At 45.2% G+C, this 14,344-nt stretch overlaps 1 protein-coding gene across 2 annotated transcripts in view; it reads left to right on the top strand.

The window, feature by feature from the left end:
* The first annotated feature begins 5,516 nt into the window (after window positions 1-5,516).
* Window positions 5,517-14,344, top strand: part of LOC101637981 (zinc finger protein 227) — a 20,789-nt gene continuing 11,961 nt past the window's right edge. Inside the window, exons 1-2 of one of the 2 annotated variants that reach the window (XM_045292514.1) lie at window positions 5,517-5,559; window positions 13,251-13,302. In XM_045292514.1, the coding sequence (XP_045148449.1) occupies window positions 13,288-13,302 (15 nt within the window). In that variant the 5' untranslated portion in view covers window positions 5,517-5,559; window positions 13,251-13,287. Of the gene's footprint in view, window positions 5,560-13,197; window positions 13,303-14,344 lie in introns of those variants that run through there. The other variant, XM_045292513.1, reaches the window with a different exon arrangement.

The raw sequence follows: 14,344 nt of genomic DNA, 5'->3' as shown, positions 1-14,344 counted from the left end.
TTGTACATTTGTTGCCATCATCAGTCTCAAAACATTTGCTTTCTACTTGAGCCCTTAATATCAGCTCCTCATTTTCCCCCTCCTTTCCACTCCCCCCAACTCAGTCATTTTAAACAAATAATTTCTCATCTTCCCTAACCCTCAGTGCCTGGAAACCACTGATCTATTTGCATCCACGCATTTGCCTAAGAACGCCTGAGTGGTGCAATTACTTTATTTTTATGCAAACACCCCACACATCCTACTCCCCACTCACCACCCCAACACACGCACACACTTATCACCCCACATTTTCGGTGACTACACTATGTCAACCTTTATTACACATCACTGACTTCAACCTCTATTTCTGGTCACATGGAAACTTCTTTTAAGATGGGTCTTGCTTTTATGTGAACTTTAAGCCAAGAGCCTTTGCCAACAGATCAAAAGTGATATACAAGTTTAACTCTTGTGATGTCCTGACAAATGATCCTTATTCTTGTGTAGGAAGTCATGGAACACTAAGTTTAATATAAAAGCAACGTGTTGGGCCTGTTTTTATATAATTATAACATGAAAGAAAATGACCAGAAAGGTGGTATCTATTTGTCATATGGGATGAGTGAATGAGGGTGCAATCCAGTTCAGGAAATAACACCAGCTATTCCCGGAATATGAAGTGGATTGGGACCCTGCTTGCTAACCGGCTAAGTGGAGACCTCTTAGGTCCTAGAGGCTTTAAGACGACCCATCCCTTCGTGGAGAAGGTGCGCGCCTACCTTATGCAAAAAAGGTCTCCAAAGTGGAGGGCAATCCTGGACAACTTCCCAGAATTCCTTAGGTCCAGAAGTGTCCCTTTCAAAACCACAGGAAACCCCAGACTACGCTTCCCAGAATGCATGCGAGAAACCAGGCCCTCACCCAGCCTTCTGGAAAGGTATTATCTGCTAATACCACTGCCTCTTTGGGGCTCCAGGGCTGTACACCTTTACAGGAGTAGACAGCCTCATCTTTTACCCATGGGGTGGCTGGGGTTCTGAACTGCCAGCCTTGAGAATTTCAGGGAGAGTCCAGCAATTGTAACCCACTGCTCCACCTAGTAAAATCCCTTAGGGTCATGTTGCTGTGTTTTCCCTAAAGCTGTCTCCTAGGATTTTCTCAGCTCACTGGGTCTTTTACCCTCAAAACACTGGGTGGGTTGGAACCATCAAATTTTCTGTTAGCACCCACCCTTATCCGTTACACCATAGGAGCAAAAAAGGGAAGTGAATCATCTTTGAAAGTGACTGAAGGTCAATGCCCTCATTACCTGAAGCATTTGAATAGTGCCCCTTGAAGAAATACATGAAAATCCGCTCCAGAGAAAGAGACCTTCATCCTAAGCCACACATGATTACTTCAACAATAAAATGTATTGATAACGAATGTACAAATGTGCTTGACACAATTGATGTATGTATGGATTGTGATAAGAGTTGTATGAGCCCCCCAAGAAAATGGTTTTTTAAAAAGTATTGAAATCAGACAAACATATTGCAAAATCTACAGATGTTTGGAAAATCTTACACAGTAAAAATCGACATAACAAAGATAAAAAGACAAACTATGTTCAAATGGGAGATGTTAACACACACAAAAGGAAATGTATGACCTTAACTGTCTTTACTCAAACAGAAAATCTAAAAATAAAAATGAGAACATCTATCTCTGGAAGTTAAGAAGCAAATACCAAAGCCAAAGTAAGTGAATGGAAGGAAATGTTCAAAATGAAACCGGAGAATCAAAAGAGAATAAAGAATGGATTTTTAAAAGATCATTCTGTGATTTAAAGAACGAAATTGATAAGAGAGAATGATCAACAGAAAAAAGACAGAAATGACATATTGCCAATTTCAGACAATAAAAAGAAAACATCGTTAAAGCTATGAAGAGAACATTGTCAAAAACATAATACATTTCAAAATACAGGTGGAGTAGATATAATAAATCTATGTAAAAATTACACATAATATGCAGGGAAGAAATGCTTAAACTTTGACCTCGGAAAGTGAAAAGGATGTTCATATCATTTTTCATCAAATTGTAGTAGACCTTGTATCTAGCAACCTGGCTAAGCGTATTTGTCCATTCTAAAACGTATCTGTAAACCCTTCATCTGTAAATACTGACAGTTTGTTCATCTTTTCCAATTATTATGCCTTTTATTGGCTTTCTTTTCTTTGTACGTTGGCTAGGATCGTTCTTTACGCTCAGCCCATTCTTACTTTAAAAAACCCAAACTTTTCGTTTTTGCATTTTCCTCATTTATTGAATGAATTACTTTACAGTGTATAAATTATATATTGTAGATTACATAATTAAACAGTTTTGAAATACAAAATTTCCTCCCAGCTTAAAAACATCAGTTTATTGAGGGCTCTTACAGCTCTTATCACAATCCACACATACAACCATTGTGTCAAGCACATTTGTACATTTGTTGCCTTCATCATGCTCAAAACATTTGCTTTCTACTTGAGCCCTTGGTATCAGCTCCTCATTTTCCTCCTCCTTCCCCACTCCCCCCTTATATCCAATAAGACAGTTTTATTGGATATGTCACATATTATCACGCCAATGGTTTGAAGCCCCCATCTATATATTCCCCACAGTTTTATTGGCACACAATTTACATATCATGCAACTCAATCGCTCAATCATTCCAAGGAGAATTGTACAATCACCACCATAGTAATCTTAGAGCATGCCCCTCCCCGTGGTTAATTCGCCTTTAAAATGAATTCTGCAAGCACAATCAGTTTTAGGGCTCCCTCCCACCTCCTGCCTTCTGTATTGACTTCCAAGATGCCCTTTCCCTCCCTATTGCCCACCCCGACCCCTGCAATCCCTGTAACTCCTTGTGCCAGTTGTTCATTCAGCATCCAATGCCTCCTGTCCCTCACAGCTGAGAAACCCACAGAAAACAATAAAAAAACCAAAATCTCACTATGGTGGTAAGGATAAAATAATAGTAGAAAGACAAAAATACAAATAATGCATAAGAAGGAAAAGACCCCCATCAAAATTAAACAAACAAACAAACAAGAAACAGGGAGGAAATTTCTGTCATGGAACCAGTAAGAGATACTTGGCACCCAGTACAAAATCAGGTCATGCGTTGAAGGAGGTCAACTGCCCAAGTATTGAGTTTGATCCAGCATAATCAAGATTACAGTGGTCTCTGCCTGATAGAAGGCTGTTGGAGACTCTTGGCTGCAGCAGATCTGCCAGCAGCCCTGCAGATGGGTTTTGGGCTCCCAGTGCCCTCCGTAACCTTCTCCAAACTGGGTGTTCACTCTTCCAGCTCTGATACTTTTCTCTTCACCATGTCCGTTCTGTTAGAGCACTTCTTTCAGTCCCATTTTAAAGTAGCTCTGCTGGCAACACAGCTTCATGGCTGTCCTTGGGTCAATCCTAAAGGATGTGTTCACTGGACGCAGAATTCAGGATTAGTAGGTATTTTCTCTCAGCACTTGAAAATTGGCATTCTAATTTCTTCCAGCCTTTGTGGCTACTGAGGAGAAAATCCGCTGTCACTGGAAATATTCTTCCTCTATAAGTATTGTGCGTCGGTCACTAGCTCATTCCAAGTCGGTTTTTTTTTGGGGGGGGAGGGTGACTTATTTAATTTTTAGAAGTATGGTTATGGTGTAAAGGAGCCTTGGTGACGAAGCAGTTACACGTTGGGCTGCCATCCTTCAGGTTGGTAGTTCGAAACCACCAGCGGCTCGGCGGAAGAAAGGGTTTTCAACTCCTGTAAACAGTTAAAATCTCGGAAACTCATTGGGGCAGTTCAACCCTGTCCTATAGGGTCACTATGAGTCAGCATGGGCTCGATGATAGTGAGTTTGGTTATGACGTAGCTTGGTATGGATTTGTTATTTATTCTGTTTGGACTTTTCTCAACTTCTTGAACGTGTAATTTTGTTCTTTTCAGCTCACAAGACTCTCTATTTCTTTGGGGACTCTGATAACAAGGTCAATCTATTTTTGTATCCAACACACCCTTGAAATTCTGGCCCCTCTTCCCCTCATTCTACTTTCTGTGTTCATTATGAATACTTTCTCTCCTTCTGTTTTCAAGCTCACGGATTCTTGTATTATCACCAGTCTATTATTAAATCCACCAAGTGAGTTTCAAAATTCCATTTAGGGTATTTTATTCCAAGTCTGTTTGTTTTTAAATAGATCTATTCTTTTCTGAAATTGTTTTACTTTTCCATTTTTTTTCAAAAGGGTTTCCAAATGCTCCTGCTAGCATTTTTGTCATTGCTGATGTAAACTCTCTATCAACCAAACCCAATAAACCTAACTACCTTTATGACACCACAGAACATTTAACTTTGATGCTTTATCATCACCAAATCGACCATCAGTTTTCCTATTTTCCTGGTTGCTTCCAACTGGATATTTTCATTTAGGTTAAATCTAAAGCCAAATCACACCAGTGTTGAGTTGATAACTCAGAGAGACCCTACAGGACACATAGAACTGTTTAGAGGGTAAATCTTTACAGAAAATGGACTGCTGTTTCCTTCTCCAGCAGGTGGTGGGTTCGACCCACCAACCTTTCCATTAGTGGCGCAATATCTAATCCACAGCAGCAGGTGGGGCACACACACACACACACACACACACACACACACACTTCTTTTGCTCAGATGTGTTTAATGCTCACATTTTAATGTATTGACCATGTCCTGCGATAGTGAGTGTTTTGATTCCCAATCTCAGAAGGAAAACCTTTATCGTTTCACTATTACATATATTTGTTGTGTTTTTTGTTTTTAATCTTCTATTCTGAGTTTGCTACGTGTTTTTTTGTTTTGCCATGAATGGCTATTAAACACCCTTCCTACATCTATTTGCATGACCACTTTTCTCTCCGGTTCTCTTTAAAGGCGCAGTGCTTTATTTTCTAATGTCCACACTGCTTTGCATGACTGGAATAAATCCACCTTGGTCGTCGAACGTTCTCTTTTTTTATAGATTGCGGGCGTTGGCATGCCTTTTTCTTTCTTTGCTGGTTTTTGCTAGATTTCATTCTAAGATGTGCTTGTTTGTTAAAGACAAGTTGAAACGTATTAAGCACTTTTCTTATTTATGGAAAAGCTTGCAAGATTGGCATGATTTCTTTAAGCGCTTGGTAGAATTCTCTGGTGAAGCTAAGTTTTGAGCTTTCTTTGAGGCGGTGCTTTAAATTCAATTTTAAAATCGTTTTAGAAATACTCAAAATTTCCCCTCCAATGAAAAAAGAAATGAACAGACTCATTAGGTCCAACGGTTCAGAAAACTTCACAGCCAAACTGCCCTGGACGGTTCAGTAGATCTGCTGGGTGCAGGGGGACGCGGTGGCACGGCTCCGCGGAGGTTTCTGGAATGTGTAGTCCAGCAGGCGAGGCGAGCGGAGCCTGTGGACTCCGGGAAGAATGGCTCCTTCCGGGAGGAATTCTGGGAGTTGTAGTCCGGGAGCTCAGTGCGGTGCCCCGAGCGCTTGGGACTGAAGGGCGAGGCCGAAGCCATCAATCCCACCGGGAGGTGAGACGTCCGTGTCCCCACGTCCACGCCGAGCCGTCTCGCTTTGGCCTCGGGGCCCGCGCTCGAGGGTGCGCCCCAGGGATCCGGGCCTCGGCGGAGGCACCCTTGGGCGGCTCGCGGGTCCCTGGGTGGGAAGCGGGCCCCGGGTCTGGGGTCTCCCCGCCCCGGTCTCCGGAGCCTGCAAGCCCTGCCACGTCCTTCGCCGTGGCACGGTCCCGGGGAGGTCCCTGCCTAATGGCGTGGGTGGGGGAAGAGAGGGAAAAAGCCAAGAGATGCTGGCACGGGGCACTGACGACTGCCCTCCCTGGAAGCGGTGGGCTCGCTGCCCGGCTGCAGCGCCCCGGGTCCCAGGGGACAGACAGCAGGCTGAGCCTGTGCCTCTCGCTGCCCAGGTCGGGTGTCCAACGTCAGTGACCACCGCGAGCTGCCCGGGACGCAGGGCACCGCCGCCAGGGTTTGAGGGCATTGTTGCCACTGCTGCGTCTGCCCATCCCCTGGAAGGTCTTGGGCTTTCTCTGACCCTCAGCTTCCCAACACGCGCTGTCCTTCTCCGGGGACTGGTCCCTCCTGGGGGCCTGACCAGAAGTGCGCGTCTCGCCATCGTCATTGACTTCTCGATTCCTAAGAACTTTTTTTTTTTCTTTGCTGGAATTTTGAGTCTCTCTCTCTCTCTTTTATTTTATTATATTTTATTGGGGGACTCTAACAGCGCTTAACACAATCCATACATAGATCGATTGTGTCAAACATATCTGTACCTATGTTGCCATCGTCTTTTTCAAAACATTTTCTTTCTACTTCAGCTCCTGGCATCAGCTTCATCCCCCTCCCTGCCCCACCCTCCCTCTCCCAAATCCCCTTGATAATGTATATATATTTTTTCATGTCTTACACCGACCACTGTCTCATTTCACCCACTTTTCTGCTGTGTTCCCCTGGGATTATATGTTGAACATTGTGATCGGTTCCCCTTACTCCCCACCCGCCTCCACTCCTAGTACCACTGTACCCGTTATTGGTCCTGATGGGTTTATATGTTCTGTATTCCCTGTTACGGGTTCTTATCTGTGACTTTTTATTATTATTTTTGAATGCTGAGTATGTCTGCCCTAGTTGCTGCTGCCTGTTTTGTTTGTTTGTTTGTTTGTTTTTTACCGTGGGTTATTCCAGATTAGACTCCGTGTGGTATTTCCCGATTTCTTCAGCTGCTAACCACAAGGCAAGGCAGCAGGTTCAAACCCACCAGCCGCTCTGCCGTTCTATAGGACAGAGATGAGACCTGGCTGCACCCTTAAAGGTTTACAGCAGCAGTTCTCCACCTGTGGGTCGGCACCCCTTTGGGGGTCGAACGACACTTTCCCAGGGTTCGCCTAAGACCATCGGAAAACACATAAATATTTCACAATATATAATTACATATTGTTTTGTGATGAATCACTAGACTGTAATGATGTTGAATTATGTTCAATTTGTAACAATGAAAATACATCCTGCATATCAGATATTTACATGGTGATTCATCACAGTAGCAAAATTGCAGTTATGAAGTAGCAACAAAAATAATTTTATGGTTGGGGAGTCACCACAACATGAGGAACTGTATGAAAGGGTCGCGGTATTAGGAAGGTTGAGAACCGCTGGTTTACAGTCTAGGAAATCCTATAGAGCTGTGTCCCAAAGTGTGCGATACTGCTGCCCCTGGGGAACGCTGGGACATCCTGAAACCCCAAACAAAGTAGACGCACAGCCATCGACTCCTATCAGCCTTGTAGGACAGACTAGAATTCTGTACTGGAGTCGAAAAGCTATGTCTTTCTTCCACGGAGCAGCTAGTGGTTTGGAACTGCTGACCTGAGAGCTTGCAGTGCAACTCGTTACTCACTATACCACAAGAGGGCTGCAAAAGCAGATATCTAACTGCAAGGTCAGCAGTTCAAAACCACCAGCCGCTCCGCCAGAGAAGGAAGGGACTTTCTACTCCCATAAAGAGTTACAGTCTCAGAAATGCACAGGGGCACTTCTGCCCTACCCTGTAGGGTTGCTACGAGTCAGCATCAAATTGATGGCAGTGAGTTTGCATATTTTTATACTTTATCCTGGATTATGGGCATAGTACAAACATTTTCATTGCCAGGGGGGTGCTGAGTAATTTTTTTTTTAACTGAAAGGAAGAGGTAGGCCAACTTAGAGAGTCATGATGAGTCGAAATCTCCCAGATGGCCGTAGGTCAGGCTTCATTTCCTCTTCCGCCCTCACTTCTCAAAGGGTGCCAGAGTCTTGAGTTTCTCTTCCATAGTCATTTATGACTTTCTTCTTCCACCGTCTACTCCTGTAAAGAGTTACCATCGCGGAAACCCACAGGGGCGGCTGTAGCGCGTCCTGGAGGGTGGCCAGCAGCCGGAATCTAGTTGATGGGCAGTGAGTTGTTGTTTGCGGTGCCCTGCCCGCCTTTGTAGACAAGGACATGGAGGTTGGTTCCCCACAGTTGGAACCTTCTAGCAGCTCATCCAGAAAACAGGGTGATGGTCTACTCCCCTAAAGTTGATAGCTTCGGAAACCCTCGGGAGCTGTTCACTCGGTCCTATAGGGTGGCTTTGAGTTTGAATGGACTGAATTGGGAGTCATTACAGTAACTAGCTGTGTTTGTGTGTGTGTGTATGTGATTCACATTTACTCCTCTTTTCCTCTTCCCTTCCACCCCTGCAACATTTTCTTTATTTTTTTTTTAACATTTTATTAGGGGCTCATACAACTGTTATCCCAATCCATACACACATCAATTGTGTAAAGCGCATTTGTACATCGTTTCTCAAAACATTTTCTCTCCATTTAAACCCCCGACATTAGGTCCTCATTTTTCCCCTCCCTCCCCGCTCCTCCCTCCCGCATGAGCCCTTGATAATTTATAATTGGGTATTTTTCTGCAACATTTTCTTTCTCTGATTTCCCCCCCAACAGTTTTGTTGCCCTATCATTCACATATCACAACCCTCAATCGTTCAGTCACATCAAGAAGAGTTGGACACTCATCACCACAATCCGTTTGAGAACATTGATTTAGAACACACCCATTGTTAGGAGCTCCCCATTTCTCCCCAGCCTCCCCTGCCCTCCCTCTAAGGAGCCAGGGAGGAGCCAGTTACTGTCCCGATGGATTTACCTATGCTAGAAGATATCTTTTTTCTAACATGAAAGTCCTCGCTGCTTCTCTGTTGCGTTTAGGGGGACATTGTGCCTTCATACACCTTGGAGATTTGGCCCCTGCCTTTGTGCCCACTTGGTCTCCTCTGCCTTTGGTTGCCCCCTCCTCCACTTACTTTGAAAAGCCCATTCTGTTTGAGCCCTTGAGCAGGGCTTTGACTGACGGACGCTATTCTGTCATCCTCTATGACCCCCAAACCAGCCCACACCCTGTTGCTATCAAATGCACGGTAACACTTGGGGCGCCAGTGTGTGTGTCAGAGTGTTCTACGGGACTCCACTGGGTTTTCTGTGGCTGTTTTCTCAGAAGTGGATCCCCACGCTCTCCTTCTAAGGTGCCCTTTGGGTTGGCAGCTGAGCTAGTTAGCTGTTTGTACCACATGGGGAAGGGGTCCTGGTGGGGCTTGAACACTCGGCTGCTCCCCAAAGGGTTGATGGTGTGAACCTACAAGGGGCTCCAATGAGAAAAGCTGGTCATCTTCCCTCATGAAGATCTCAGCGGAGGGACCTCTAAGAGATGCTCTCCTCTGTCCTGTTACAATTGGCTCGATGACACACGCCACGGCGGGACTCTTAGGGCACAGAGCAGGCCCCCTTCTCTCTGATGAGCCTCTCCCCCAAATTCCCCCACACTGAGTTTGTTTCTGGAACTCAGGGCAATATTCTTGGGAACATGTTCAACTTCATTATGTCCAGGAAGTCTGAGTTCTTTTAAGAATTTAATAAGTAGGCCGTAAGGACGGTGTTCCCAATTAGAGCAGCCAGTCCACAGAGAGGACCACATGGCCGGCCCCGCTATGAGACATGATGCCCCTCACTGACCCATAGCCCTACAGGGGATAACACCATAGACACAGGGTGGGAATTGCACCCGATCTGATCCCGCCACACAGAGGCAAAACACTAAGGGGGTACAACAGAACAGCAAGGGAATGGAGCAGTGAGGTCCCCAGGGAATGCTGAAAGTGGACTTTGGGGCCAGGACGTGGTGCCCCAACAGACTGGACTGGAAAACACTCCTAAAGGCCAACAAACAATCCTTGAACTGAAAAAAAAAAGAATTTAATAAGTCTTATTCCATATTTCTCTCCCTTCCTATCCAAACTCACCGCCATTGAGTTAATTTGGACCCCGAGCAACCCTATCGGACAGAGTGGAACTGCCCCTGTGGGTTTCTGAGACAGTAACTCTGTACAGGAGAAGAAAGCCTCATCTTTCTCCCACAGAGCGGCTGGTGGCTTTGAACTGCTGACCCTGTGATTAGCATCTCAGTGCACAACTTGCTATGGCACTGTAACTCATCAGGATCCATCTATGGTGGCCCAGTGGTTTGGTAGTGGTGGCCAGGCAGTCTCCCAGTTCATCAAGTTCTGGTTTTTGTCAGTTTTTAAAAGTTTTACTGGCATATAATTCACATATCATGTAACCCAGTAGTTCAATCACAGCAAGAAGAGTTGTACAATCATCTGTTTTTACCATTCTTTACGCCATTCACTACTTTCCATTAGAACCAGATGTTTTCGGCTCATTGTGTACTTCCTGCACCCCAGCTTGGAGCCAGCCATTTCTCCAGTGAATTCACCTCCTTTTATTGGAAGAAGATATTTGAAAGCCTGTCCCCTTGCCCTGCTTTCTTTCTTTTTTCAAATAATTTTATTGGGGCTTCACACAGCTCTTATCACAATCCATACATCCATTTATTGTGCCAAGCACATTTGTACCTATGTTGCCATCATCATTTTCAAAACATTTGCTTTCTACTTGAGCCCTTGGTATCAGCTCATTTCCCACCCCCTCTCTCCCTCATGAACCCTTAATAATTTATAAATTATTATTTTTCATGTCTTACACCAACTGTTGTCTCCTTTCACCCACTTTTTTGTTGTCCATCCCCCTGGGAGAGGGGTTTCTATGTCGATCATTGTGATTGGTTCCCCCTTTCTCCCCATACCTTCCTCTTCCCCTCTTGTATCACTACTCTCATTACTGTCTTGAGGGGTCTATCTGTCCTGGTTTCCCTGTGTTCTGAGCTCTTATCTGTACCTGTGTACAAGCTCTAGTCTAGCCAATTTGTAAGGTAGAACTGGGGTCATGATAGTGGGTGGGGGAAATGAAGCATTAAAGAACTACAGGACAGTTGTGTGTTTTGTCGTTGCTCTACTGTACCCTGATTGCCCTGTTTTCAATCCCTCCTCAGACAGAAACCTGGTTTCCACTACCCTCCATACATTTACTTGCTCAATCAATTAGCTTACTTGTTTCCTATGATTAATTTCACAGCTTTTTGCAAACTACTTCTGTCACCACTACCTCCCTCACTGTCCTGTTTCCTTGGACACAGGTCCCATGCCAACACCTGTGCATGGCCTTCCCTAACCACCCTGCATCCTCAGCTGTCAACATCTCCACCTGTGGTCCTCTCCTACCACCCTGCATCCTCAGCTGTCAACATCTCCATCTGTGGTCCTCTCCTACCACCCTGCATCCTCAGCTGCCAACATCTCCACTCTGTGGCCCTCTCCTACCACCCTGCATCCTCAGCTGTCGACATCTCCATCTGTGGCCCTCTCCTACCACCCTGCATCCTCAGCTGTCGACATCTCCATCTGTGGTCCTCTCCTACCACCCTGCATCCTCAGCTGCCAACATCTCCACTCTGTGGTCCTCTCCTAACACCCTGAATCCTCAGCTGTCAACATCTACACCTGTGGTCCTCTCCTACCACCCTGCATCCTCAGCTGTCGACAACTCCATCTGTGGTCCTCTCCTACCACCCTGCATCCTCAGCTGTCGACATCTCCACTCTGTGGTCCTCTCCTACCACCCTGCGTCCTCAGCTGTCAACATCTACACCTGTGGTCCTCCCTTATCACTGTGCATCCTCGGCTATTATGTCTCTACTCTATGATCCGCTCATACCATCTTCCATCCTCAGCTGTTATGTCTCTACTCTATGGTGTTGACATCTCTGTGCTGGGAGCAGAAAGGAAGGAGGATGGGATGGGAAAGACTGCTCATGTCAATTTACTGTTGCTAAGGTGAGACTTTTTTGGGGGGAAGACAGAAAGAATCTTTTCAGAGCTTACTGGTGACTCACAGGACAAACCAATCTGACATTTCGGGTACATCATGAGATACCTTTGCTAGAAATCACATGTTCAAGGATTGTTCTTTTTAAAAAAAATCTTTATATTGGGGGCTCATATAGTTCTTATCACAATACATAGATCCATCCATGTGTGAAGCACATTTGTACATTTGTTGCCATCATCATTTTCAAAACATTTTCTTTCTACTTGAGCCCTTGGTATTAATTCCTCGTTTCCCCCCACCCTCCCTCACCAACCTTTGATAATTTATAAATTGTTATTATTTTTTCATGTCTTTCACTGATCGATGATGTGTCCCTTCACCCACTGTTCTGTTGTCTGTCCCCCAGGGAAGGGGTTAAATGTAGATCATTGTGATCAGTTCCTCCTTTCTCCCCTCCCCTTTCCCTTCCCCTCCTGGTATCGATGATCTCATTGTTGCTCCTGAGGGGTTTATCTGTCCTGGACTCTGTTTCCAGCTCTTATCTGTACCACTGTACATGTTCTGGTCTAGCCAGATTTGTAAAGTAGAATAGGGATCATGATAGTGTGGGGGGTGGGGATGGGAAACATTAAACAACTAGAGAAAAGTTGTATGTTTCATTGGTGCTATACTGCCCCCTGACTGGCTCGTCTCTTCCTTGTGACCCTTCTATAAGGGGATGTCCAATTGTCTACAGATGGGCTTTGGGTCTCTGCTCTGCACTCTTCCAAGGACTGTCTTATAGCTCGGAATGTTCTTGTTGGCTCTGCTCAGTTGGCTCCCTCTCATAACAACCCTACATACAACAGAATGAAACTCTGTACGGCCCTGGGCCAGCCTCACAAGTGTTGGAGCCCACTGTGTCCGTCCATCTCATTGAGGGTCATCCTTTTCTATGACCCTTGACCTTGCCAAGCCTGGTGCTCTTTTCCAAGGACTCATCCCGTCTGGTCACAGGTCCAGAGTGCACGAGACCAAGAATAACACCTGCTGTCGGTCATGTGTCAGGGAAGGGGGAATCATGGCCTGGTGCCAAGATGGCTATCTGCGTATTGATTTCTCCCCACAGTTCTATGCAGGGCCATTTTCACCCCAAACACAATTGCTGCTCAGAGAGGTTAGTCATTTGCCCACGAACTACTCAGCTAGACAGGAGAAGTGCCAGACTTTGAACCAGGCAGCTCCTCTCATTCCTTCCCATCTCTTGGAATTAAACATCTCCCCTGGGAGTGAGGTTGCGCACTCAGGTTGCTGAATACAGCTGTGCCGGCCCTTTCTTAGACACCACGCACTGCCTAACAGATTTTGTGGGGCTTCACCCGCCTGGGAGAAGGAACACCTGTATAAAAACACTTCAAGATGTCATAGGGGACAGGGAGCCAGGGCCTCTATCTTATGACTTCTTTCGCTTTCTGCAGCTCTGCCTGCCCAAGATTCTACCAAGAGGAGGAGAGAATGACCAAGTTTCAGGTGAGTTGGACTTTCTGGACTCCTTCCAGGACATCTTAACTTCTCAGAAGATGACCACCTACTTCTTCCTCGTCTAGAGCAAAGGACAAGAGTAGGCACTTGGCCAAGAACTTACTCTTTTGTTTCTGTTTTGAGTTTTTGTTAGCTTTATCTTCTTGCCATTTGTTGACCACAGAGAAGAAACTCAACCCCTCTGCCTTCATGGTGATTTCAACCCACAGCATCCCTCTAGGACAGAGAGGGCTTCTGGGGCTGTAAATCTGTACGGGAGCAGATAGCCTCATGTTTCTCCTGAGGGGCAGCTGGTAGGCTCGAACTGTTGACCTTATGGTTAGCTGCCCGATTTGTAACTCATCATGAGTTCCCTACTACATTGAGTAGTGTACAAATCAAGAGTCCCTGAGTTTCACAAAGAGTTAAGCATTCGCCTATCACATCTAAAGACTGATCCAGCCTCATGTTGGCATGGGAAGGCAAGTCAGTTTTACCTCCACATTTACCCTCTAGAGCAAGGTGTTCTGGGAGGATGATCTGATGATTTTTTATCCAAATTTTAAATGTGTATATTCTTTGGCATTGCAACTTTAACTTATTGGAGTTTTCCTTAAGAAAGTAAATCAGTGTGTTGGGCAGAAGACCAAATTTCAAAGTAAATGTCCATTTGTTGGATTGGTTAAGTATATTACTGTACACCCAAAAGCCCATTGCCGTTAACTCTAGGCCGGCTGATAGTGACCCCACGTGACAATGTAGTATTATCCTATCGCACCAGTTCTTAATCTTGGGGGTGGGGGTGTCCAATGACCCTTTCACCGGGATCATCTAAGACCATCGGAAAACATTTCTGATGGTCTTAGGAACTGTATTAGTCTGGGTACTTTGGAGAAACAAATCATAAGATAGAGAGTAGATGTTTGTTTGACCTCTCCCTCATGGAAGTTTTCCTTCTTTGTATAACCAGAGGTCAGATAACGCCACACTGTTTACTGGGTTGTTTCTGGGAAGTGGGAAAATAGAAAGTTTGTAAGTCCACTTGCTTCAG

This window comes from Echinops telfairi, unplaced genomic scaffold (assembly GCF_000313985.2).
Source record: "Echinops telfairi isolate 266 unplaced genomic scaffold, ASM31398v2 ScPeMD7_655;HRSCAF=1070, whole genome shotgun sequence".
Taxonomy (NCBI): Eukaryota; Metazoa; Chordata; class Mammalia; order Afrosoricida; family Tenrecidae; genus Echinops; species Echinops telfairi.
This window is presented reverse-complemented; position numbering and strand designations above follow the sequence as displayed.